General features: G+C 43.8%; 2 protein-coding genes across 29 annotated transcripts in view; one reads left to right on the top strand and one right to left on the bottom strand.

Moving 5' to 3' along the window:
• The window catches only part of LOC125726509 (zinc finger CCHC domain-containing protein 3-like), a 421,979-nt gene that overhangs the window by 303,065 nt on the left and 91,408 nt on the right, over window positions 1-27,506 (top strand). The window lies entirely within an intron of this gene.
• LOC125726507 (G-protein coupled receptor family C group 5 member B-like) lies at window positions 21,782-25,735 on the bottom strand. Of its 6 annotated transcripts, none has more exons than XM_049002899.1 (4): window positions 25,678-25,735; window positions 23,557-24,531; window positions 22,135-23,091; window positions 21,782-21,837 (listed from the first exon to the last, which is right to left on the bottom strand). In XM_049002899.1, the coding sequence occupies exon 3, from the start codon at window positions 23,087-23,089 to the stop codon at window positions 22,178-22,180; it is 912 nt and encodes a 303-aa protein (XP_048858856.1). In that variant the 5' UTR covers window positions 23,090-23,091; window positions 23,557-24,531; window positions 25,678-25,735; the 3' UTR covers window positions 21,782-21,837; window positions 22,135-22,177. The 6 variants fall into 6 exon arrangements, with proteins under 6 accessions (XP_048858856.1, XP_048858853.1, XP_048858854.1 ...); XM_049002896.1 differs by lacking the exon at window positions 25,678-25,735 and having other exon boundaries at window positions 23,557-23,637; window positions 23,946-25,395; XM_049002897.1 differs by lacking the exon at window positions 25,678-25,735 and having other exon boundaries at window positions 23,557-24,019; window positions 24,268-25,395.

Raw genomic sequence — 27,506 nt, 5'->3', positions numbered from 1 at the left:
AAGAGAAGCAATAATAAAAGAAGACTTAGTTAGTTATTGAATTTATATAAAGAATAACAATCTGCCATTCTTTGCGGTCCCTTTTGCCAAGTTTAATGCCCTTTCTTGTCAATGACCATCATGAGCCTGCTATCAGTTCACACACACACACACACACACTCACAAGCAACTAGGACAACCTCCTAGATGCCGCTCTGAGAAGTGTAATGTTTGTGATCGTGGTTAATCTTATGCTACATTAAGGCCCCATAGTTAACGATGGGGATTAAATCAGGCGATGAAGACAGCCAGGTTACAGTTTCATCACCTTCCAAGCTGGTTTTAAGGTGATGTCATGGTCTGTGCCTATTCTTGAAGTTTCAACTTGTGAGCCTTGTGCATTGTATTAAGCTGATGTCTTTGTCAAAGTACGCATGAAAGAAAATAATAGTATTTTACTGGGGAACGAGGATCATGACTACAGACTGTTGTGTGTCTGGCTGTAGTACCAACAGCAAGAAAATCCCAGATAGAACACTTTAAACCCAAATCTAAGTTTGTTCTTAGGTCCTACAGGCTTGTTGGCTCTTCATGTGATATGCATGTTCTGCTGCTTGTTTCCTTGTGCCTGTGTGTGTCTGTGTCTGTCAGTGAGTCCTATGATGCACTGACTTTCTTGGCAGAATATTCCCCTTCCTTACAGTATGTCCTATTGTGACTCCCCTATGATCCTGTACTGAATAGATTATAAAATGCATGGACATAATCAAATGCTACATCTTCCTTAACTATTCATTTAACATTTTTTAAATGATTAAATGACTCTTGGTTGTTGTAGTTATTCTCTTCTGACCTGGGAGGTGTTCCACTAAGCAGGATTTCTCAGTTAGCGGAGTTAACTTAAGCTAGAAGTCATGATTGTTCAATAGGAATGCTCCTTATCTCTTATTGGACAATTATGAGTGAGCCAGTGTCTTGTTTAATAAGAGAAAATCTGTATCCATCTTCTGAATTATTCTGAATTATTCTACTTCAAAACAAACAGTTATCCTCAGAGGCAGCATAACATCCTGGCAGCTGCTCAATGCAGCATTGAAAAGCACTACAGAGAGTAATGAGCTCACAGATGTAATGAGCACAGAGCATCACCAGCACGCTGCTCTCAGCAGTTGAGGACATTAATCTTTCCCCACAGAATACTCTGCTTGTGTAGTGTTTGTACTTGGCCTGATACTGAAGGGGCATAAGTGATAATTAAGTGACATGATAATAAAGTGCATTGCTGGGTGTCTCTTTGCCAACCTCGCATGAAACAGTACTGTGATGCAAGACAGGGAGCTCGCACTCCCTCATTCAGAGAAGGGCACAGAGTGCGGCTGTGGAAACCAGCGCATGTGCAAAAAGGGCATCAGAAATTCTCTGCACCCATCGAGACCCATCCTGGCTGACGGGAAAGCATGGCATGCTGCCCATTTGGCCTCAGTACCCAGTGGACTTCCCAAATTTCCAGTCCTGCCAAAGACTGGTCCTGAAAGAACAGTTGAGCTTGGAATGGCCTAAGGAACTGGAAGCTGTGCAGCCAGGGCACACAAACCATCATCGGCTCAAGGACTATGGAACTTCACAGAATTAAACAAAGAAATGAAATGCATGTTCTGAGCGTGATTTCTGTTGGAAGCAAAACAGGCAGTTCATAGTGAAAGGTTGTGCACTTACAGGAAGGCACAAGCACAATGTTTTTTGTTGAACTTACATTATTGTTTTGTCTGGGGTGTAGTGACCTTATAGGAAGAAATGTTACAGGTAAGGCGTGTCTTTTATAGAATACAGTGCTGCTGCAGGAAGAAGAATACATAAGTAAAGGGGGGATGTTGCGTTCAGTTAGTAATTGTTCTGTTTTCCATATTACTGTATGTCACAAGAGGGTGCTGTAAGGCTGTTTTATTCGACTTCAATTTTTATTCCAAGAGTCAAGAATGGATAGTTGATCCCAGGCAGCAGTTTTCCAGATTATCAATTTCAAAAACTTAAAAATATGATAGGAAAAAAGTCTTTGTAAAATTAAGAAGTATATAATACTATTAATGACAAGGGGTCTTAATACTTTTCATTTAATTTTATTAACTCAATCTTTTGCTGGCAAGTATACCTTTTAAATTATATACATAACAGTACAACTGCATTATTTGTGTCTTGTATGCACACTCCATACAAAGTAAAAGGATAGGGCGGCTACTTCATTAATAGTATTTCTTATTTATACTTTACATTTCCTTTCTACTGCCCAACTCCCAGAGGACCATACAGTTTTATTACAATATAGTAGTCTACCGAAATGTCGATACTAATCACACATTTGAGTGACATAACTAAATAGACATATGTTGACACACAGACACAGATAAAAACAATTAAACTCCCTCTATGTGAAAATGACATGAGACACACGTCCTCAATGTTAAAATTCATGATTGTAAAAAATGACCATTGTTGCTAATGTTATATCTCAGGTCTCAGATTACTTCGTTAAGTGTCAATTAAACTGAAAAAAAATCACAGAAAAAGGCAAGCTTATTTGCAGACATTTAGTAACCGACAAGCTGATTAAGGAGGACTAAACCTGTACCTGGCTTTCCTGTCAGCTCCTTGGGGATGGCTAATCTTCAAATTTTATTACAAATACTACAACTTTATTTTGTGCCTGGCTTAAAGTAAAATATCTCCAGACTACTAAATACCGCGTTAATGGTGACATTTTTAAACTGATTCGCTTCTTTCGCTTCACTCTTCTCTATGTGACAGGTGGGCGTGGTTGATCTAGCCGGCTCCCGATTGGCGGGAATTCGGTAGCTCCTGTGTCATGTGACGGGTAGTAGCGTAGGCAGCACCACCATAGATTTGAAACCCTGTGAGCCTCCTTGGGCGATACGCGATGTTGGCGCGTTAATTGTGAAATAGAGGATTCATATATATGACTTAGTGAACCGACTATTTTCAAAACTGCAACTGTCACGGGACGCTGGAAGCCGGTAAGGCGAACAGGCAGGCGAGCAGACAGGAAGCAGGCAGACAGGCGAATTACGGGGCAAACTGGGGTTTTAATAAGGGAATCGGGGGAACGGGTAGCAGGTAACATCTGACGCGACTAACATCAATGACAGACAAGGCAAACAGGTAAGACCAGGACTTAAATAAGACAGGACCAAGCAAAGTAAATGGACAAAGCTGGAGACGATCAGGGAAGCACACGTGGGTAATCAGGGGCGTGGCACACACGAGGAGCGGACGGAGCGGACATCACAGCAACAACATGAGGAATGTTAAAACTAGAAAACAGGGAACCACATTTCACAGGTAAAAAAATCTGCGGTACGGTCAAATAAGATACATAACATGTTTACTTGCCTGTGACACTGACTGGCTACTAGCATTAGTTTTTGTTGAGAATACTATGAGCAGTACTACATAAATTTGGCGGGGGGTGGGCTTGTTTATTTATTCTACATAATTGTAAGATATAAATGCGTTAATTAGTAAAGAAGTTATGGCTAAAAGATCTTTCCATCTACACCCTGACATGTTGCTTGTTTATGTCTAATTACCGCTCCAAGATGGTGGCGCTGCTGACACGTTGTGGAAAAGCGAGGTGAGGCATCTAGGCTTTCAAATTCATGAGCACCACCATGTACTTCGTTTAAATGGGAGGTTCACCCCAAAACTATAAAAAGATATTTTAGAGGGGTCTTAATGTTATCTATTCATCAAAGTTCTGCTGGGAGTTGTTCAGGTTTGGAAATATCAGCCGTAGAAATGTCGGGCTTCTATCGAAGTACACTCGTATCACTGCGCATTAGACACAAGCGCGAGCTCCCTGGCGATATCTGCTGCGCAGTGATATTATTGGTGTGTGGCGTCGGGTAGAAGGAAATAGTTCGTATATTCAACTGCTCGCGACGAAGTCTGTGGATTTTCTTAACCTGTTCCTGATTTCTGGTAAGAGATATTGCTGTTGAATTTTTCAAATACGATGTTCTGGCGCTTTAAGTAGTGAAAGCAAAATTGAATCTTATTATATTGCTTATTCATTAATAAGTACCTATAACATGTATACTGCCCAATGTTTTGATTTAATAAATATTTAAAATTAATAAATATTTCAAAAATACTTCAATATTTAAAATGGTTCATGATTTTCAGGAGCGGTACAGTGGTTAGCACTGTTGCCTCACACCTCTGGGTTCCAGGTTCGAGTCTCCGCATGGGTCACATGTGTGCGGAGTTTGCATGTTCTCCCCATGTCGTCGTGAGGTTTCCTCTGGGTACTTTGGTTTCCCCCCACATTCCAAAGACATGCTGAGGCTAATTGGACTTGCTAAATTGCCCGTAGGAGAGCATGTGTGAGTGAATGGTGTGTGAGTGTGCCCTGCGATGGGCTGGCCCCCCATCCTGGGTTGATTGATGGATGATTTTCAGGTCACACTGCCCCCTCAGAGCCCACCAATCAGTGACTGTCTCATAGTGTGATGTAATACACAATGTCCGCACCACCCACTTTTCAGTGAGCAGTAAAAACACACCAGCTTGTCTCAGCAGACAGCGGCTCTTATCAGATAAGGGGAAAAGGACGAGATATCAAAAGTAAAAATAAATATATCACATTTGGTTAACATCAAATGAAAAACTCCCCTGCAATAATATATTGGATTCTAGGATATCATCTATTAAAAGGGTGAATCTATTCTAGCAGACCATAAAAATCCAATTATGAACAGTGAAAATGGGCATAATAGGTCCCTATAAACGACAGGTTTCTGTCCATGGTGCTGAAAACCAGGATTGGCAGAATTGACATTACAGCGATTCCCCCACTATATCGCGGATTTTCCTCCGACGCCTCACAATTCTCTGCGTATCCCGTACATTGTTTGTGGTCCGATTGTTTTTGTTTTGTTCTAAGCCCTACGATGGAAGACGTTGACCATTCAGGAGAAGGTAAAACTTCTGGATGTGCTTCGGGAAGGAAAGCGTTATGCGGACGGCGTTCGCCATTATGGCTTGAATGAATCAACAGTACGCTACATGAAGAAGGATGAAAAGAATGTGTAAGAGCCATATATGTTTTTATTTTTATATATTCCATTACATATATAGAGAGAAAGTTGTGTGTGTGTATATATATTAAAAATTATTATCTTATTATTATTATTATTATTATTATTATTATTATGTTACTCATATCCTTAGCCCGACATTTAACATAGCCCGATATATGTGTTTTAATGAGTTTACATATGTTTAAAGCATGTGGGAGGGGTATTTTAAGGCTTAAACTTCAAAAAAAAATTATATGATCCTTTTGTATCATGGATTTTCACCTATCGCTGATGGGTCTGGAACGCATCTTCCGCAATAGGCGGAGGATCAAATTTACCTTTTTAACCTGATTTAACTTCAACCCTCTCATTTTGTTAACAGAGTGTGCGGGGGGAATACAAAGGATTACAGTGGGTAATAGGTGATTTATATTGACCTTAATTATCACCCAAGTGACTCTGGACAATCAGCTCAATAATGCTTCCCAAACATTTCTCTCTTTTTCACTAGTTACACTTCATTACACCGAAATCAAGGAAGAATCAAATGTACAAGCACATTATACAAAATCCATCCATCCATTTTCCAAACCGCTTATCCTGTTGGGTCGCGGGGGGTCCGGAGCCTATCCCGGAAGCAATGGGCACGAGGCAGGGAACAACCCAGGATGGGGGGCCAGCCCATCGCAGGGCACACTCACACACCAGGCACTCACACATGCACACCTATGGGCAATTTAGCGACTCCAATTAGCCTCAGCATGTTTTTGGACTGTGGGGGGAAACCGGAGTACCCGGAGGAAACCCCACGACGACATGGGGAGAACATGCAAACTCCACACACATGTGACCCAGGCGGAGACTCGAACCCGGGTCCCAGAGGTGTGAGGCAACAGTGCTAACCACTGCACCACCATGCCGCCCCCCATTATACAAAATATAAGATGCAAACACATAAAAAATATTTAGTAAAAACATTAAAAACAGATTAATATATATTGTGCAATTTGAAACTTTACATTTAGACCTCACTTAGAAAACGCAGGTGATGACCAGCCCAACCAGCAGTTCCGTCTGGTTGTACAGAATACCTACTCAATTAAATTTTGAGGTCATGACTAAACTAAATTTCAGCTCTGCCTTTAACATCAGCAGTTAGATGAAACTGATCATTCCAGAGGGAAATACAGTGAAGCCATGAAACATACTAGATGTAAATATATTAATTTTCACATACACTTGAGGCCAGTGAATTCAAGCGCGTCATACACTGTAAAAAAAAAAATCCACCAAAAAACGGAAAATGTACTGGCAGAAAATTACCAGCACATTTTCCGTTAAGTTAATGGACTCTTCCTTCAATTTACAAATATTGTATATTCAGTTTTCCACAGTTTCTTAAATGATTATTTTCATTTTTAATTCTTCATTCTGCCAATGCAGATTTGTTTGTTTAATAAATGGTGTTGTTCATAAAAGTACAACAAGTAATTTGAGAATATAGTGATTCACTACATTGATTATTTTTCATAACTCAATGGCCCATAAACATACAGTTATCCATCTGAAGCTGGATTTAAACCAGCAAACTTTGGATTACAAGCCCAAATACTTGAGCTACTGAGCCACACACTTACACTGACTCAGCTTCAGTTGCAGAGACACAGTGGACTTTCTGTTGGATGTCAGACAGAACGGCAAAGGACCCCTCACTAACAGGAACCTAAAACACACAAACACTTGGGGACACTTCAAATGCGTGATCTGACTCTGCAAGGGGAGAACATGTTCATGTGGAGTCTTGGCTTTTCACAATGTTTCATTCCTGCTTATAGCGAAGGTTTTTTTTAGCCGTCGTCACTCTAAGGTTGCCCATTAATGGTTTGGAATTGGGAATGTAAATCTGTTTTGTTAGCATGTCTGCCTTACTATTCCTTTACTGTAAGTCGAGGCCTGCTGGAGCTCAATTCTGCTTCATGGCACTTGTATTTACTCTTTATTTTGCATTACATTATGTGTGAGACTAACCCCTTTCTCTACCTCTCCATTCCTCCTGTCGAGCTCCATACAGAACTGGTGGAGAAAAGGGGTGCTTGGAGGGGGGACGATATCTCTGGATGCCCACTTAAGAAATATCTGCGTTACCTTCCAATACACCTTCCAAACTTAAGTGGATTGAACATGGGTGCTGTTGAATTAATAAAAAAATGCACTGTATTAAAAATTATTTTGTTTATATAACACAAAATTGAACTATAAACATGAAATTTAAATCTGTTGAGTTTATATATTGACAAAATAATAATTCTGAATTTTGAACCCTCATTGAACAAAATTAAACTTAATATGGACAAATGGAAAGCATTGAAATTATCCTTATGGGGGGGAAAGTTAATGTTACTAAAATGGTTGTGGTGCCTCAAGTTAATTATCTCTCTATGATGCTTCCATTTAATATTCCGGAAATGATATTTAATCAGTATGAGAGTATAGTAAAAGATTTTTGTTTGGGAAAGAAAAAAACCTATAGGATTAAAATTACTTCGCCCAGAGACAAGGGAGGTCTAGGATTGCCAGATGTTAGATTATATAGCATGTCATTTGAAATAGCCAAACTCTACTATCACTGGAAGAATGTGAATTCTGATGTGGACTGGATAGCTATCAAGAGCGATTTGGCTTCACTATTTCAACCTCTGCACATTCTGTCACAATGGGGGGACAATATAAGAAATACAAACCCGATAATATCTTTTTCGAGGAATATATGGATCAAAATACATAAGAAGCTTAAAGTATCACATGACATGCAGCCATATTCCTCAATTTGGCACAATCCTGAAATACAAATAGGAAAAAGTATGGAAACAATGGCAATCCAAAGGGGTGAAAACTCTTTGGGATTTATTTGTAAATAGGATGTTTATGTCATCATCAGACTTAAAGAGTAAGTATGATGTAGGAGGAGGAGGGAGTTTTTGGGAGTTTTTGCAACTGAGGCATTGAGTCACGAGTGTTAAAATAGAGAAGATGAATGGTTAAGAATACTTACTAGAGTGGGGAAATATTATAGGGAAGTAAAAGGTAAATTTATTCAGTGTATAATTATGCACTGACACTACTGGACACCAATTACACTAAATAGAACTGGACTAATTAATACTGATCAGTGTTGGAATTTTAGAAGGCAGGTGGGGGTTTATTTACACATGCCGTGGCAGTGCTCTCAGGTATATCCATTTTGGGGTAGAGTTCTTGATCTCCTGGACAAATGGCTAGGCTTTACTTTACCCCGCAAACCCGACTCTGTCTGCTAGGAGATAGAGTGGAATTGCCAAAGGTGAATAATAAACAGTTTAAGGCTGTGATGGTGACACTCATAACTGCCATGAGGGTAATATTAAGGCATTTGAAGTCCTCAACAATCCCCACTATAAAGGAATGGACCGATGAGATGATTAAGGCAGCTTCATATGAAAAAATGTTGGACAGACTAAATGGGAAACGAGATATAATGAAAATGTGGGAATGTTTCTAGGGCCATGTTTTTGAAGGATAAATGGCTGGGAGGTTGAACTAGTGATTGGTCATATTGTTTTATAAATGTGAATGGCTGAAGTGTATTATATGAGAGTGCTGTAACTTTTTGGGTTGAAAAATAAGAAAAATTTGAATTACAAAATAAAATGTTCTTAAAAAGTAATTTCATGTAACCACTTAAAATTAATTACATCCAACAGTACATTTTTTAGTGTAGGTAAGTAGATGGATCGATAAAATTAAATAATTATTACAAATCACAAATAACTATTACAGTCATGGCCAAAAATATTGTCATTAATTTCTCTTGTTGGCACTTGAAGAAAACAAATCGGAGACATTCCACGCAAAAGGGCATCTGCCCTTCTCATATTGTCTCAAAAACCCAAAGCCAGTCAGAGTGGTCTGGGGGTGATTGTACACCAAAATAGGCCATTTCATTCATGTTGATCTTAGTCTTTCTCATGATGGTGGGTAAATCTGGGGTGGCTCTTGTGGTTCTCATATGAGGTCTTTGGTGCACATTAAGTGAATCAGATACAGGCCACCCATTGTGTACCTCTGTGCCATTTAAATGGGCTTGCAATCTGAAGAGGTCTGCAGGTCACAGTGATTTAACACTGGTCCAATTTTTCTTATGGCCTTGAGCCAGGTCATGACAATATCTTGTGTAGCACTAATGACGTAATGGCATCTGCTCATGTTATCTCATAACTTGAAGCTGTTAGTGCAGCACAACCCACACGGCACCAACAAGACATTGAGAACAATCCCAGCAGCCCTCGGCTCTCTTACCCAATGCTGTTATAAGGGGACCAAACTTCTTTAAATTTCGCTGCCACAGTGGCTTTTGAAAAAAATAAGCAAATCACGCAATGCTATTGAAATTATTAAAACATAGAGATTAACAGTCAGATATGTTTTGTGATTTTAAATGAGGAAGTGATATATTGGATATAACATGAATGTATTTCTTATTTCTTTTTTTTTGGGGTTTTCTGTGGTGAGAAATGAAAGCTACAGGCATGTAAATATTGCTTCCTGTAGTAACTTGTAAAATTTTCCTCATTGTTAACAATCACATTACATGTGAAGGTGTCAGTCAGTGGAAACGCATAGTGAGGCACGCTGGCCAGCCATTGTATTCATTCAGGACCAGCCCATCAAGTAAAGGTTTCAGCACCAGGGACAGTGACCTGTGTTAAACTGACCTCAGGTTCCTACATTGGCTCTATGGAATTTTCTGTAAATAATTAAATGCCACTGGCCCCCTACATACGGAAATGTTTCCCCCTCCCCCAGACTTCTTCAGAGAGCTTTGGAGGACATTGTCTGCACGCTACCAGAGGCAACTAAGAATGTGCTTGAGTTGGGAGGAGGCAGTAGTCCCCATTTTTCCCTCCTGCTGTAGAGGGTCATCGGGAGGAGGTGGGTTTGCTGCTCTCTTTCGTGTCTCTTCAGCAGGTGGCTCTTAGAGATTTGTCTGAGAAAGGTCTGTACCAGGCTTGTGTTAAAGTGCTGCATTTTCGGGCACTGAGTGGACTGGCGGATTCTAGGTGGTCAGGTTTGTTGAGGCCTGGATCTTCCCCGCGGGGATGTTGGAGGTCCCTGTACAAGCCCCCCATTGAGAAGCACACGGTGGATCTTCAGTGGCAGATTGTGCACGGGGCAGTGGCCACAAACAGACAGGTGATGCACATTGATTCCACAGGGTGGGAATTGGTTTTCTTAGCTAATCTGTTTCTTTAAAACAAAGAAATGGATTGTTTACTCGTGTCTTTTATTCTACATCATAGATAATGCGAACCTTCATATAAGTAAGAGGTAATATTTTGCTCAGTATCAGTTCAAGTTCAAATACTTCAGGTTTTTTATTTGACAAAACACATAAAATTGTTCAAATACTTCAGGTTTTTTATTTGACAAAACACATAAAATTGTCATGCAAAGTCATTGATTTATTTTTAAAACTATTGCACTGTGATACATTTAACATCATATTTTCAGTTCTGCCAAATCTCATATTGACATCTTAGTGGTTTTCCAACGGCTTGTGGTGTCACATGGTGGTCGAAAATGATATTACAGGCTTTTGTTGAAATTACCTTAAAATTCATCTGGAATGTATTGATTTATGCCATAATTAATGATGCAAATTAACACAGATGGGGCCATTTTGACCCCATTTTGATGTTTTTGAAGAGGTAGACTGGTCCAGTTGGCTGTATTAGTCAGTCTGCTAAGAAACATAGTGCCAACAAGCCCATGGCCCCTTTTCATGTAAAACTTCGTACAGGAGGCTGTTTGTGCAGTTTAGTGCCTTTGTTAGCCTCGGCTACTGTAAATCATATAAGCACACCCACCACACCCCCAGGAGCATTCCGCGTGCCCCCACCTGCCAACCTGCCTGTCCCCCCCAACCCACAGACCGTCTGTAGTTCTGAAATTTATCCACATGGCTGCTGACCAAGTCTAAGGTAAAATTTCATGAATGAAATTTTCAGTAAAATACATTTTTTTCCTCTAATCTGGGAGACAGTGCAGAATTATTGGAGTCGGTCCTAACTCTGTCTTCAATATGTACCCAGCAGGCACCTAGGACTCGTATCTCCCTCTGAGAATCTCTTCTAATGCGCTCAGCAGTAGAAATTCTCCATCCTAGATGAGCCTGCAAAGTTCTGTAGAAGTTAAATATACTTTAGTCAAATAAAGGATGAGACAATTTACTTAAAGCATGATACAGTTCATATTGCTCTTCAGGCTTCGTGATAAAATATTAAAATTATGGAGTACAAAGTTGTACATGCAAAGAATACAATGCAGAGTGGCAGAGCGCCTGGCCCAGAGGGTTTAATGGAATTTATCTTAATGTCTTTATTCTATTTTACTTTAATTTTTACCATATTATTCATTGTATTGTTCTTTCGATTTTATTTCTATTTTATTTTTGCTAATACACCGGATCTGAGTGCCTCATTTTGTTCCCTTCATGTAGAACACGTTTTGTATTGACAATAAAACATCCTTATCCTCATCTAAATCACACTGTCTAACTACTAACCTGTTTAAATAATATAATTGGATCTCAAAGGTTAATTGTCACTCAATTACCCCCTCAGCCCAACAGTACCACAAACACCCAACATGCACGGAAATTTTCTCCTTAGTTGTTTTCCCTGCCTGAAACAATACCACAGCAGTCACATGGACTAATGTTTCAAAACATTTCGGAAACCTTGCATTGAAACTTGAGGTCTTTAGAAGGGATCAGTCCTGGGTGGCAAAGTTGCCATCACAAAGGTTTTTGATTTAGGGATTCATGATGCCAGGTAGCCATCTTTCACAAGCTGGTGGGCTGTGCCACTGATGCGTTTGCTTTGGTTTTATATGTCTGTCCTGGTTTGTGTTCTTGCCACTTCAGGTTCCCTGGTTTTGGTCTACATTCCTCGGTCCTCTGCTGTGGAGTCTACCTTCTGCTTCACCTCATTCTGGAGTCGCCCATCCAGTCAGCGGCCCATGTCCCCCTGGTTCCCTGTTTCCTGAGGTTAGTCTGCTAGTCTCCGGGGCCAGGGGGCAGAAATCTGCCATGTTGGATGGGCGGCCCAGGTTGGGGTGCTCCATCATAGACTGATACATGAAGGATTATAAATGGTTTTTAACCAGTATGTACCGAGTGTGCGTCGTGACGAAAAGAATGTAATGGGAACATTTAGGACTGACTGCAGTATTAGTTCAAAGCATGATTGTGTTTTTCTTAATTTCTATTGATTTATTTTTGGATTATTAATTTTTTAAAGTAACTTGATTCAGTTAAAAGGGGTTTGTCCATTTGCTTTAGCAGAAGTTCGTGTAAGTATGATGTTCACCTTCCCTTTTCATAGTCTAGTCTTTGCCAAGTTTTATGCTTATTTCCCCTGGTTAAGTTAATCTGACTTGTGTGTTTAGGAGGGTCATACAGGCTTTTTGTTTGTAATGGAAGCACAGGGTCTGTACTTGCAGCTTATTTGCCATGCTAATGGAAGCATTTTACCTTCCTCTCTAATCTCTTTTTTTCTTGGCTCTCACTGCAGTCTCCTCTATGCCAGGGTTTCCCAACCCACTCCTTGGACCCCACTGCAAAGATCCACAGTTTTGCTCTGTCCAAGCTCTCAGCACAGCAGTAAAAGGTGACTGTTTGGTTCATGCATGCAGGGATCTGGGACAGAGCAAAAATGTGGAGCTGTCTGGTGTGCTGAGGAATGAGTTTAGAAATGCTGCTGTATGAAGTATTAAACCATTTGACCGGTTGGATAAATGTTAAAATGTTTTCTCAAAATATAAAAAGAGATAATCTTCTGTTTTGCGTCTCATTACAAGCAAACTTGTTTTTTGTTTTTATGTCACTCTAGTATTTGATATCTAATTTTCAGTCTTCTGGCAATATAATCTGGTGAATGGGGAAAGACTTCCAGCAGGGGCTCCGGTTTCCTCCCACAGTCCAAAAGTGCGCAGGGTAGGTTAATTGGCAAATCTGAGTTGTGAGTGTTTGCGCCCTGCAGAGTGTTGACTCCTGCCCAGGGTTGGTTCCTGCCTACGCCTGTTGTTCCAAGGACAGGCTCCGGTCCCCCCCGCGACCTCAGTTTGGCTTGCTGTCTCCCCGCTTGGTTTTCTTTGGTTTACGTCTTCACTAGCTCCCTTGTTGCTTTGACTTGTGTGTAAGCTATGTATGTGTGATTGTATTGCTGCATAGGGAGTGACTGCTGTTTTGTTTTGCAAGTGTGTGTTGGACTCTGTTTATTTGGTTAGGGATTGAGGTGGAGTGTTTGTCTTTTGGTTTCCTTTTCTTTTGCACTTAGGTGAGATTAGCTGTGGGTCGCACTTGATAGTTGGGGATTTTGTTTGTTATTTTGGCTGTGGTCACTCCCAAAGTCTTTTGCACAGGGTTATTTGTTCAGTGTCATTATACATGAAAAAAAAATGAAAATACAAAAAATATCCCTTTGCCCACTGGTGTTCCCTACTTGCCCTCACCCTGTTTGTCCCTTTATCCCATTCCCCTTTCCCGTGAATACTGTTACACTCCAAACCTAGACAGGATATCATAACAGCATCTTACCTATTGTTTTAAAAGAGATGAGGGATATTATTCGTCGACCTTTAACTTTGCTATTTCAGAAATCCGTATCTGCCGGTGTGGTACCTTCTGACTGGAAGTATACACTGTAAAAAAAGGCAATTTTTTTTTCACAGTTTTAAACCATTTTATATCAGCCATTTTGACTACAGTATAATTATTTTTTTCCTCTTATGTTAAATGACAGTAAAGGTTTATCAAAACTACATTGCATAAACATATTTTTACGCACAGTTTGTAAAATAAAAGAAACCCCTTCAGTGAAACTGGTCAATTTCTTTTCTGAATTTTTACAGAAATTAAACTTATGGTCATATGCAGGGGCAGCATGGTGGTGCAGTGGTTAGCACTGTTGCCTTGCACCTAGTCCCGGGTTCGAGACTCTGCCTGGGTCACATGTTTGTGGAGTTTGCATATTCTCCCAATGTTGTCGTGGGGTTTCCTCCGGGTACTCCGGTTTCCCCCCCACAGTCCAAAAACATGCTGAGGCTGATTGGAGTTGCTAAATTGCCCGTAGGTGTGAATGGTGTGTGAGTGTGCCCTGCGATGGGCTGGCCCCCCATCCTGGGTTGTTCCCTGCCTCGTGCCCATTGCTTCCGGGATAGGCTCCGGACCCCCCGCGAGCCAATAGGATAAGCGGTTTGGAAAATGGATGGATGGATGGATGGTCATATGCTTTATCTGTAAAATTTTAATGTAATTTTATTGTACCAACATGTGTTTTAGTAAATCGAAGGCACAACAGCTGTTTTCAATAATTTTGCTTTCATTAACTTTAATTTTACATTCAGTGTACATAAAATGTACATTGTTTTACTGTCATAAACCAGATATCCACCATAATTGTACTGTGTTGTTGGATATATACGAAATGGTTTGCATAGATCTAAGGTTATAAACATTAAAAAAACTTAAAATTAGAAAATATAGACCCTATATTATAGGGAATATGCGAGTCATCAAATTGATATTGTAACGAACCCAAACTACAGTAGCGTCAGAGGCTGTAAACGGAGAACAGATCACCACCAGACTGCAGCTACAATTACAAAGATAATTTTATTCAGTACAATTCATGCAGCGACCCGTTGGGTCGGATCTGAATTCACAAAGAGCTCGGTCCCGCTTTCTCCCCGTAACACACCACCCCTTTTTAAGCGTGTGTTAACCCACGCTACCACACAGTAAATCCCGCACCACACAACATCCCTATTAGGGCACGGCACACCAATAGCACTGCAATGCACAGTAATCTCCACACTTCGGGCACAGGCAAGCGTTACGGGACCCGAACCGCCTCTATAGTCCTGTCCCGACCCTAAGCGGTTACACTGCGCATTTAAAACACACAGAACACTCACACAATAAAGACATAGTTAAAACAGAACACTCCCCTCCCACCGAGGATCAGGACTCTCCCCCGGGGAAGGAATAATCACACCGGTCCGTCACCTAGAACGTCCCACGGAAAGGGAATTTCCCTCCCCCCCCCAATCCGTCCCTATGAGGGTGCCGCTACTCCCGTCTATCAACCACCCCGTCTAAGCAGTGGTCATAGCCTCCTACCCCCACTGTCCTGACTGTCCTCGCCCTACCGCACCGGGAACTGTCCCTACAGCCCACTCTCTGGCTTCACAGCCAGCAGCCCTAAACGGCATACGAGCGGCACCTCCCTCCCGGACCCCACCCGTATGGTGCCTACCAGACCAATTCTCCCTAACGCGCCTCCCACTCCCTCTCTTAACCCCAGATCCCTCACAACCCAGGTGTGGCCACTTAATTAACTATTACCTTCCACGCCCATCCCTCACCCCCCACACATCAAAATTACACTCCCCCCACCCTTAGGGCAGACTCGTCCTTGAGTCACAACATTTCATAGTCCTTGGACCATGTTGGTGGCCTCCTCTGACGTCGCAGACGAGTCTTCTGAACTGGAGCCCCTTCCCTCCGTTCTTGTTCCTTGGCCCCATGCATAGCAGCAGGCCCATCGCTGTGTGGCTCTGGAGGGACCTTACGGGCTCGGCTCCGCCAGGTTCAGGTAGGCTGGTCCCCTTCCCCCTGCTGCCCTGGTCCAATTGCACTTGCCTCTTCTGGCCGATTCGCTGCCATTGCCCACACTTCTAGCCCTGGCACCCCCCCTCCATCTCGCCACCCTTTTCTACTTAGGGCCGTGGTTGCGGATAGCCACCACCAGGGGGGGAATCTTTTAGCTCAGGCAGGGTACCAACAGGCATCACTTGGTCTCTGCCCTCCTGATTGGCAGCCTCTGTTACAGTAGAGAGAAATGGTTTAAGTCGATTAAAATGCACCACCACCTCACTTCCCCCTTCCACTGGTACCACTCGATACAATACCTCCGTTATCCTTTCCACCACCTTATATGGACCCTTAAACCTCCTCTGTAACTTTGGACATAACCCCCGTCTTCTAGCCTTCCTCCAAACCCATACCAGTTCCCCTCTGAATAGTACTGGACTTGCGCTCTAAAGTCATACGCTTGCTTCTGCTTACCCGAAGCTCTTGCCTGATGACATGTCACTGCTCCCACCACTGTGGACAATATGTCCCCTAGTCTAGCCACATATTCCGTTACAAAGGAAAATCTTTCCCCCTCGTTGAGATTCAACATAACATCCACTGGCAACACTATCTCTTGCCCAAAAACAACCTTGTACGGTGTAACCCCAGTACTAGAGTGAATACTACTCCTGTAAGCCATCATCACACAAGGCAACAAAACATCCCAATTGGACTGATTTTCCTCCAGAAAGAGAGACAACATTGCCAACAATGTCCTGTTAAACCTCTCAATCATCCCATCTGACTGGGGGTGATAAGCTGATGTCTTAGTCTTTGGAATGTTCAACAATTGACACACCTCGTTGAATAGATTTGATTCAAAATTTCGGCCCTGATCTGTATGGATAGAGTGAGGGGCCCCCAAGCGACAGACCCACTGCTCCGCCAAGACCTGGGCCACAGTGGAAGCTTTCTGATTAGGAAGAGGGAATGCCTCAGTCCATTTTGAGAAATAATCCCCAATGACCACAATGTACATATTCATCCCTGGAGTTACCGGTAATGGCCCTAAAATGTCCAATGCTACCCGTTCATATGGCCTAGCGGTTACAACAGACTGCAGCGGGGCACCTCCCTGTTTCCCCATCACTTTCCGGGAACCACAATCCACACACTCCCGACACAAGTGCTTAACATCCCCAAACCATCCCAGCCAATAAAAGCGATCTTTCACCTTTGCTTGCAACTTTTGTATTCCCAAATGACCCCTAGTGGTAGCATCATGCAACTGCCTCAAAATTTCTGGCACCAAAGACTTGTCGATAACAACCTGGACTTGGTTTGCTGCATCAGAATGCAAAGGTGGATATCGTACCAACCTAGAACCCTGCACCTGCAACTGATCCCACACTGATGCATATTTCCACAACTCATTTGGAGGCTGACTACCTGCCCTCCCTCCCTTCCTTTAAAGCAAAAATCTCCCGCAGCTCAGCATCTCCTTGCCGATCCTGCCCCAGCTCATCACACTCCTCCTGACATGCCACTGCCTCCTGACACACCTCTCTCACAGCACATATCACCTCTCCCCATTTTTCCTGGGTAGCTGGCGGTGAGTCTGAGGTTACTGGCAGAAAAGCGGGCACTCTAGAGAGGGCATCCGCATTAGCGTGTCCCCGACCCGGCCGATGCACTCTCTTATATTGGAAGCTGGCCAGCTGCTCCACCCACCTAGCCAACTGCCCCTCTAAACCTTGGAAATTATGCAACCATCTTAAGGAGTTATGATCTGTCCGTAAGACGAACTCCTTCCCCAAGAAGTAGTATTTAAAATGTTTTATGAAGGTAACCATACTTAACTCCTACTTGGTTGTTGCATATTTCCTTTCTTGTTTAGTCAAAGCCCTACTAGCATATGCTATCACCTGTTCCCGTCCCCCTTCTACCTGGGACAATACTGCCCCAATACCTGCATCACTCGCATCCGTATCTAATATAAAGGTTTTATTAGGGTCGGGGTAAGACAGGACTGCTACAGACATCAAACTAAGTTTGAGCTGTTCAAATGCTGCCTGACAAGCTTCTGTCCATGTAAACCGTCTGCCCTTCTCGGTCAGCTGGAGCAGAGGACGAGCAAGTTCAGCAAAACCCCGAATAAACTTCCTATAATAAGAGGCAAGGCCCACAAAACTCCTCCCCTCTGTCTGATTTTTAGGCACCGGCCACTGGCGCACAGCTTCCACTTTAGCCGGATCAGCTTTCACACCCCTAGCCGATATTATATGGCCCAAATACTGCACTTCTGTGGCAAACAAGTTACAGTTCGCCGGTTTAACCTTCAGATTAGCCTGACGCAATTTCGTTATAACCTCATCCACATGGTCCAGATGTTCTTGAAAGGTACGGCCAAATATTATTGTATCGTCTAAGTACACCAAACAAGTAGTCCACTGAAGACTCGCCAACTCTAAATCCATGAGACGTTGAAAAGTTCTCAGACTGTTACACAGGCCAAAACTCAGCACATTAAATTGGAAAAGGCCTGACGAGTGATAAACGCCGTCTTATGCTTATCTTTTGGATCCACCTCGACTTGCCAGTACCCACTGGCTAAATCCAATATAGAAAACCAGCAAGCCTTGCTCAAACTACCCAACGCATCATCAATTCGGGGTAAGGGGTACGTGTCTTTACGGGTAACATCATTCAATTTGCGATAATCAACGCAAAACCGAAGGCCACCATCTCGCTTCCGTACCAGAACCACCGGCGCTGCCCAAGGGCTATTCGAGGGCTGAATGATGTTATTCTCCAGCATCTGCTTTAAGTGACCAGATACTTCCTCCTGCAAATGGAGGGGGACACGGCGGGGAGGCAACTTTACCGGCTTCGCCTCACCAGTATCAATGTTATACAACATCAGGCGAGTTCTCCCCAAATCTCCCTCTCCGGCACTAAATACAGACAAATTCTTCTGCAACACGGTATAAATACCAGTCATATCGGATGAGGCAAACCCCTTCTGGTGCAATCAAAATATGTTACAAGCCTATCGACTGTCCAGGGCACAACAGAATCCTCCTCATCCTCACCCAGGTCTACATTCTCTGCTTTCCGACTCACCTCAATACCCGTATGCAAGGTACCTACCCTCATCCCCCCATCATTATATTACACTGGCTAGATGCCGAATCCAAAGGCTCCAACATACCCTCAAAAGCAGCCCCACCTGTATTCTCCACCTTACCAGCAATGATTGCCTCACTTCGAGGGGGGGGGGGATTACAGTATCTTCTGGAACCATGACGACCCGAGGCTTGTCCACATCTGCTGGCACAAGGAGAGGTAATAATTGACCCATAACCCGACACTCCTTCCTACCAAAATCCAACACCACCCCATATTTACTTAGAAAGCTTTTCATCCCCTCTTGCATCTTAGACACCGTGGTACGAAGCGATTTTACCTCCTGCCTTAACTCCTCTACCACCCCCAACAACACCTCCATTTGTTCATCCCTTTCTAATTTATGCTCCACCACTCCCCTCACTTTAACGTCAGGTGGCAAAGAAGTCTGCTCCAAACTTCTCAGCAACTCCATTTCAGAAGCAAGTTCAATGACATCTTCCAGCATATTAGGCTTGGCACTACACAGGCTAACCCGAAAATCACCGGTAGCAAAATGCGTAATAAACTGGTCTCTTGCCAACAGATCACAAATCCGATGATCAGCCGTGGGATAAGCCCTAGCGGCTAATCTCCGTAAGGCGTTACCAAATTCCCTTGCCGTCTCGCTATGCAGGCGGCGACGGGCGGTAAAACTAGCTCTATTCCAATCACTACTATCACCAGGTTCAAAACACCTTGCAATAGCCGCTTTTAACAACCCATAATTACTTTTAGCCTCACTCGGCATCCCACTATACATCTCTCTAGCACGGCCAGACACCAGCAAAGACTTAAACTTAATTTTCAGAGACTCATCCCACCTGTTTACCTCAGGCGAATAAAATTATTCCGACCAGTCAGACCACTCACGCCCCACACCATTAAAAGTTTCCGGTATAAATATTGGGTGAGCAGGGGGGGCCACCGGGAGATTGAGAAAACACTCTACACGTATAACAGGACAATCAGCGCCCTCATAATTAGGAGATTGTACACTATCCTCCACCTCCGATATGTTAAAGCTAATTCTAGGTTTCTAAACGGAAAAACCACAAAGGAAAGAAATGATCCCACCGCTGCCACCAGTCAGACCTACAGTGTGAGGTGTAGAGCTGGGTGGCGTTCGATGCCATTGGCTTTAGATAAACTGAACTGTCAGTCTGTCACTCTAGCTTCACCATCCCTTGTGGAACTGGAGTGCTGACATTTCAGGGACTCCCCATGCCTGCATTCCCACTTGCCTCTCCCTCCTACTTATGCTGCCATTGCCATATCTGCCGGAGCTTGCACTTTGCACTTCATATTGCACTCACCTAACTGTTAGCACTGCCTATAGTCTCCCCTATACTTTGACTAATTGCACATTTTATTTCCCCAACTCCTCCTGGGGTGTGCTGCCTGGAGACCTCAATCTATCAAGATTTTCAGCACACCCTGCTACATGTGACATGTACCCATGACGTCCTTGCATCCAGCTCGCGTTCTGCCTGTGCCATCTTCCATGTATGACCCGCTGCCTAATTACTTCTGGTTGCCTGGCGATTGGAAGGAGAGTCGGCACGGGCTTGTCATCACCTCCCTGCTCCCCGGTTGTGCCTCAAATCCTATGATTTGGACAATGTGACTTGACACTTAGCCATCTCTTCTATTCGACTCTCCCTGCCGGCCCCTGGAGGTTGGGCTCCCCCTTTGAGTCTGGTCCCTCCCAAGGTTTCTTCCTTCTAGAGAGTTTTTCCTTGCCACTGTCACCTATGTCTTACTCACTGGGGGCTTTGGGTGGGGATGCTGTAAAGCGCTTTGAGACAATGTATTGTTGGGATAACGCGTCATACAAAAATAAATTTGTTGTTTTTCTGTTTTAAAACCAAATGGGAAAACCGTAAAATCACCTTTTTTTGTTTCTTTTCTATGAGTAAATTCAGATCTAACAGATACCAGAGATGTAAGATACAGCCTAATGTGAACTTTATCTTAATTTTACAACATTAACAGTCCCAGTCATAAGCTTGGAAACACCCACCCTTAGAATGGTGTATTTTTGTAATATTTTCTACATTTTAGGATAAAATATGAAGCCTGATTTTTTGTTTTCTGCTTTTCGCTTTTTCCCCTTCTAACAGAAAAACCAAAAAACGCTGCTGTTGTTTAGTTTTCCTGATTTCGTTTTGGACTGGAAAACCCAAGGACAAACGATACATGGACTTTTTGCATTTGTTTGGCTTTAATGTGTTTGATATAAACCTAGAGTTGAGAACCTACAGATGTGTGTGTTTGTATGAGTAATCCATCCATCCATCCATCCATTTTCCAAACCGCTTATCCTACTGGGTCGCGGGGGGTCCGGAGCCTATCCCGGAAGCAATGGGCACGAGGCAAGGAACAACCCAGGATGTGGGACCAGCCCATCGCAGGGCACATTCACATACCAGTCGGGCAATTTACCAACTCCAATTAGCCTCAGCATGTTTTTGGGCTGTGGGGGGAAACCGGAGTACCCGGAGGAAACCCCACGACGACATGGGGAGAACATGCAAACTCCACACACATGTGACCCAGGCGGAGACTCGAACCCGGGTCCCAGAGGTGTGAGGCAACAGTGCTAACCACTGCACCACCATGTCGCCTGTTGTATGAGTAATATAATGTAAAAATTAAATTCTATTTTATGTCCAGTACAAAAGGGAAGCATATCATACAGGTAAAACACCCACATTTAAAAAATGTTTTCATGAAAGTCTGTAACAGTAGAGTGAAGGAACTGACCAGTGGCTGGGCTACTGATATATGGTATGATGATGACCATTGAATGTTTCTCAAGTTTTTAACCCTAAAAAAACACACCACTTCCAGAGATGATGATATATATATATATATATATTATTTATTTAAAATGTAATGTTTCCTGGGGGCTGGGGAGGACACCTGCAGGAGAGAGACAGATATTGATCATGTAAACATCCTTCAGCAGTGCAGTAGTCATACTTCACATTTTTTTTTGGGATTGTTGGGGGGGGGGGGGGCACATGCAGCCATGGTACCTAAGCTCTGCTCAAGTGAGATCTGAGTTACAGGGAAAGGTCCATAGACCTTGTTTATATGCTGCTGTTCCACAGACTTCCAGTAGGGGCTCCATGTGAGGAAAGAGCGAGGGCTATGCTCTCTCTCAAGTACACACAGAGTCACAGAGTAGGTCAAAGAAGCGAAAACAAAGTACCATACCTGAGTTGTTGTCACTGAACACGAAGTCCCGGTTTGCTCCAAACTACAGGTGAGAAAGGCCCTCCTCTAAATTGGCCTCTCTCATGCGGGACGGGGGCCGTAAGGTGGCGTGGACCTCAGGAGCAGCGTGCAGCAGTATGAGCAGCCATGCCTGTGCCAGCAGCACCACTGCCTGTACCCGGTTGTCCCATGTTGGGGGCAGGCCAAGCGCCGCGTTGCCATACAGGCAGAAGGTGATCCAGGCCACCCACAGCAGGACTGAGGCCAGGCAGGTGATGAGCAGCCACGCGGTCCTGCACCTCCACCGTGGCTGCTGCCTCCACAGACTGCAGGCCGCCCCCACCAGTGCTGCCAGGAGCAGGACCAGCACATAAGTGGTGGCCAGCGCAAAGTCCAGCGGCTGGTATTCACAGGCTGGCTGGCATGTGGACATCGTGGCTAGAAGGATCCACTCCGGATCCAACACGGCCAAGGCCACCGCCAGCCCCATCAGTTGACCTGTGCTGGGGCTATGAGCACCTTGTCCCAACCGGCGCAGTCGCAGACCATGAAACACGAGGCATGTGTTGCAGATAGCAAGCAACACCCCCCTCAGGACACGCCGGGCGAAGCAGAGGCTCTCTTGCTGCTCAGCGATGTATCCCAGGCTGAGGCCACAAAGCCCAAATATGGCAGCGAGCAGCAGGAGTAGCGGCGCCACCCCGCTGCGCTCCTCAGCCTCTGTGATCTTCCGCAGGCGACACAGTACCACCAGGAGCAGGATCAGCGAGGCGAGGGCCGCCGCCGCTGCCGCCACCACCACCACCAAGCCCCACACCGCATCCAGCTCACACAAGGCCGTGTAGGGCCTTGTCAGGATGGAGCCGGATCCGCAAGGCGAAGCTTCGTCCCATGAAGAGCTGCCCCCCACCAGGGACAGGACGAGGAAGGTGAAGAGATTAATAGAGGGTGCCATCACTGGCAGGGAGAGAGAAAGGAATCATTTAATGGGTTGAAGAAGTATTAGTCCATTAAACGCAATGTAGCCTGCTGCTGTGCAGGACACATCACAGGCGACACGCTGAGCATGCTGACAACTGAGCAATGGACTTCTGCAGTGTGAGACTACATGCACTTTCTTAAAAAGCAGTAATCAATGCCATGTCAACCAGCTGAACAACTTCACAAGTAAATCGGCACATTATATAGGCCACCATCGTTATAAAAAATAATTATTATTTAAATTCAGGGGTCTCAAACAAATTACTGTATATGGCCGGCCGATATCAGAGAAAAATTAAAACCATGTAATGTCATTCCAGCGCAATTGACACCCGCCAGTCTGCACGTTTTGCGGTCGGTAGTTTAGCATATCACAGCGTTTTTTTTTAGTTTAAGACCTTTGATCTAAGTGAAGTATACATTTTGAAGGGGAGGCCTTACCTTCACTGTCAATGTCTTTCAGCTTCACTTGCTCTTACAACACGTACGATGCACTCACGAATCGTTTGTGTTTGCTTCTCCCTTATCAAACAGATTATTTATAAGCGGTGCATCATGACGTAGTACTGCATTTTTTACGTAATGGAACGCTAACGTTCTAAATAGGGTGGGGGCAGGGAGGGGGCATTAAGTGTCATCCTTTTTGTGTTTACTTTTGAAAAATTGAGATATAACCTTTAAAAAGCACGGATATAATGTAAGAAACTTTTTAAAAAATAAATACAAATAAAAACGAGCAAATGCATTCAATCTCATTTCTTGTAGCTAGTGCTGGAAACTTTGGTGGACACCAATAACGATATATTTTTGTCCAGTAATATTACCAATACCTAATGTTTGTCCAAACCCATGCAGCGCTCTAAGAAACTCCAGCTTCTGCGATTCCCCCTGCAGACCGCTACGGCTGATACAAAGACAAATGCGCAAAAGATGCTAGTAAGATACAGAGATTGGTCATTGGTTAATATTATATAAATACGCAATTAATAATATGACAAGTGGCAGTATTGCTACACGATTAAATAAACGACAAAAACAATAATAATGACTGATAAGTCATAACGCGTTTTTTTCTTTGATGGTGATAACATGTACATGCAGTACACCGATACCGAAATAAGAGAATTAATGCTATTAGCAGAAAATTATTACTGGAGACATAATTGTTAGGACACCCTCGGCAGGGAAACGCGGACCCAGGAATGCGGAACAGCGCGATCTTTATTAGATCGAGCAGGTAACAGGCTTTCAATGGGCCAGGCAAGAAGAATGGTCGGGGACAGAAGGTAGATTCGGTAGCCGGGGAGATCCAGTCCAACAGGCAGGCACAGGACACGGAGACGAAGGGAAGGGGAGACGAGAGATCCTGGGGCTGGCAGGGAAGGCAGGACGGGAGGTTCAGGGACGAGGGCTGCTCTGGGAAAGGAAGGCAGGCAAGGTAAGGAACGAGGGAATGACACTGGACAAGCAAGCGCTCGATATAGAAATGAAACATTGGCAATACTTCGCAACCCCCGTTGCGTGTGCTGTCCCTTTGTAGTCTCCAGTATGCAGGCTTAATTGATGACATCCGCCGATGTACGTGACAATAGTTATGTTTCTTCCCGTTTGCAATCAAAGTGTGAGCTTCGGGCGTGACGTTAAGCGGAATCCCAGACCGATTGTATAAAAACGCAACAGGCTTCATTTGAGACTGTATAGGCTTCTGAATTTTTCGTATAGGCTTAATTTGAGTCTGTTTTCAAAGTAAATTAAAAAAATATAGATAACTGATATGTTATCAGTTAATTTTTCAAATATTCTCATTAAAGTGCTTCTGTTGAGAGGGCTTAAATTACGAAAATGTTAACATTGTTCAGTTATTTTTATGTCCAGTGTTGTGGAGTAGCTAACTAAAATAATCGACGCTACTAACTTTACTTCTTTCAGTAGCTTATCGGTAGAGCAAATACTTTTAAAACGCTGTAGCTTTTCCAGTAACTATTTTTTTCCTTTTTTTACAAATAGCGATATAGCAGCGACATCGTCAAAAATATTACAGGTCGTCGATCGCTGTCAAAAAATATATTTTCATTTCAACATTATTTTCCGCGTTTTTTAATTCATTTGGTTTTTGATGTGGGGTGGCATGGTGGTGCAGTGGTTAGCACTGTCGCCTCACACCTCTGGGACCCGGGTTCGAGTCTCCGCCTGGGTCACATGTGTGCGGAGTTTGCATGTTCTCCCCGTGTCGTCGTGGGGTTTCCTCCGGGTACTCCGGTTTCCCCCCACAGTCCAAAAACATGCTGAGGCTAACTGGAGTTGCTGAATTGCCCGTAGGTGTGCATGTGTGAGTGAATGGTGTGTGAGTGTGCCCTGCGATGGGCTGGCCCCCCATCCTGGGTTGTTCCCTGCCTCGTGCCCATTGATTCCGGGATAGGCTCTGGACCCCCCGCGACCCAATAGGATAAGCGGTTTGGGAAATGGATGGATGGATGGATGGTTTTTGATGTAGTTAGCATCTCCCTAGCACGGCCACACAATAGCAAAGACATAAACTTAATTTTCAGAGAATCATCTCACCTGTTTACCTCAGCCGCCAGATCAAATTGTTCCGACCAGTCAGACCACTCACGCCCCACACCATTAAAAGTTTCCGGTATAAATATTGGGTGAGCAGGGGGGCCACCGGGAGATTGAGAAAACACTCTCTAGACGTAACAGGACAATCAGCGCCCTCATAATTAGGAGATTGTACACTATCCTCGGCCTCCGACATGTTAAAGCTAATTCTAGATTTCTAAACGGGAAAACCACAAAGGAAAGAAATGATCCTACCGCTGCCACCAGTGCAACTAACCTAAACTAGCGTCAGAGGCTGTGAAAGGAGAACAGATCACCACCAGACTGCAGCTAAAAGTACAAAGATACTTTTATTCAGTACAATTCATGCAGCGACCCATTGGGTCGGATCTGGATTCACAAAGAGTTCGGTCCCGCTTTCTCCCCGTAGCACACCACCCCTTTTTAAGCGTGTGTTAACCCACGCTACCGCACAATAAATCCCGCACCACACAACATCCCCATTAGGGCACGGCACACCAATAGCACTGCAATGCACAGTAATCCCCACACTTCGGGCACAGGCAAGTGTTACGGGACCAGAACCGCCTACTGTATATAGTCCTGTCCCGACCCTAAGCGGTTACACTGCGCATTTAAAACACACAGAACACTCACACAATAAAGACATAGTTAAAACAGAACACCCCCCTCCCCCCGAGGATCAGGACTCTCCCCCGGGGAAGGAATAATCACACCGGTCCGTCACCTAGAACGTCCCACGGAAAGGGAATTTCCCTTCCCCCCCCAATCCGTCCCTATGAGGGCCGCTACTCCCGTCTATCAACCACCCCGTCTAAGCAGTGGTCATAGCCTCCTACCCCCACTGTCCTGACTGTCCTCGCCCTACCGCACCGGGAACTGTCCCTACAGCCCACTCTCTGCCCTAAACGGCATGCGAGCGGCACCTCCCCCGGGACCCAACGCGTACGGTGCCTACCAGACCAAATCTCCCTAACGCGCCTCCCACTCCCTCTATTAACCCCAGATCCCTCACAACCCAGGTGTAGCCACTTAATTAACTATTACCTTCCACGCCCATCCCTCACCCTCCACATGCACACATATCATCATTACACAGTATTTGAGGGATGGAGGGATGAGAAGAGTGGGATAGAGGGAAATATAAGGAGAAGGAGGTTCCTCGGAGCTCCGAGATGTGTTTGGCTGTAATAAATCTGGAATATAGCTATATGACATAGTTTTTGATAACACCAGCATTTATTTTTTAGGTTTGTCGAGCTCCGTCAAAACAATTAGAACGAGTCCCTTATGTAACTGGAACCCCTCTCACATGTAAACACAGTGACACGCTACAGCGTTGGTTTGTTGTCTGAGGCTATGATACTGACCACAAACACATTCTCAAATTTCACTGCACCAATCACAGCATATGCAGGCAGAAAAATCATAGCAAACAACATTCAGCATTAGACTCTAAAACCGTCTGTAATGTCTGTGTTTATCCAGTGGACCATAAATTAAAATAAGCTTTCCTATTTCAGTTTCTTTCAGATGTTATAAAGTAGTAAATAAAGAATCATATTAATTAAACCATGTATTACTGACTATCAGACAACTTCAACAAGTTACCAAATGGATGCAAAATCAAAGATATTCATTTGCGCCTGGCACTAACCATGTACTCCTTCACAGTACTAAGCCATAGAAAGGGCCCCAATGAAACCCCTGCATTCCTGCATCGCAGATACTCTAATCTCAGCATTTATAAGATTATATTTGTACTACCTGCCAATTTTTATATTAGATGAGACTAAAAATTGAGAAAT

The sequence above is a fragment of the Brienomyrus brachyistius genome, unplaced genomic scaffold (assembly GCF_023856365.1).
Source record: "Brienomyrus brachyistius isolate T26 unplaced genomic scaffold, BBRACH_0.4 scaffold73, whole genome shotgun sequence".
In the NCBI taxonomy this organism is placed as follows: domain Eukaryota; kingdom Metazoa; phylum Chordata; class Actinopteri; order Osteoglossiformes; family Mormyridae; genus Brienomyrus; species Brienomyrus brachyistius.
Note: the sequence above shows the minus strand (reverse complement) of the source record. Positions and strands in the feature narration are given on the sequence as shown.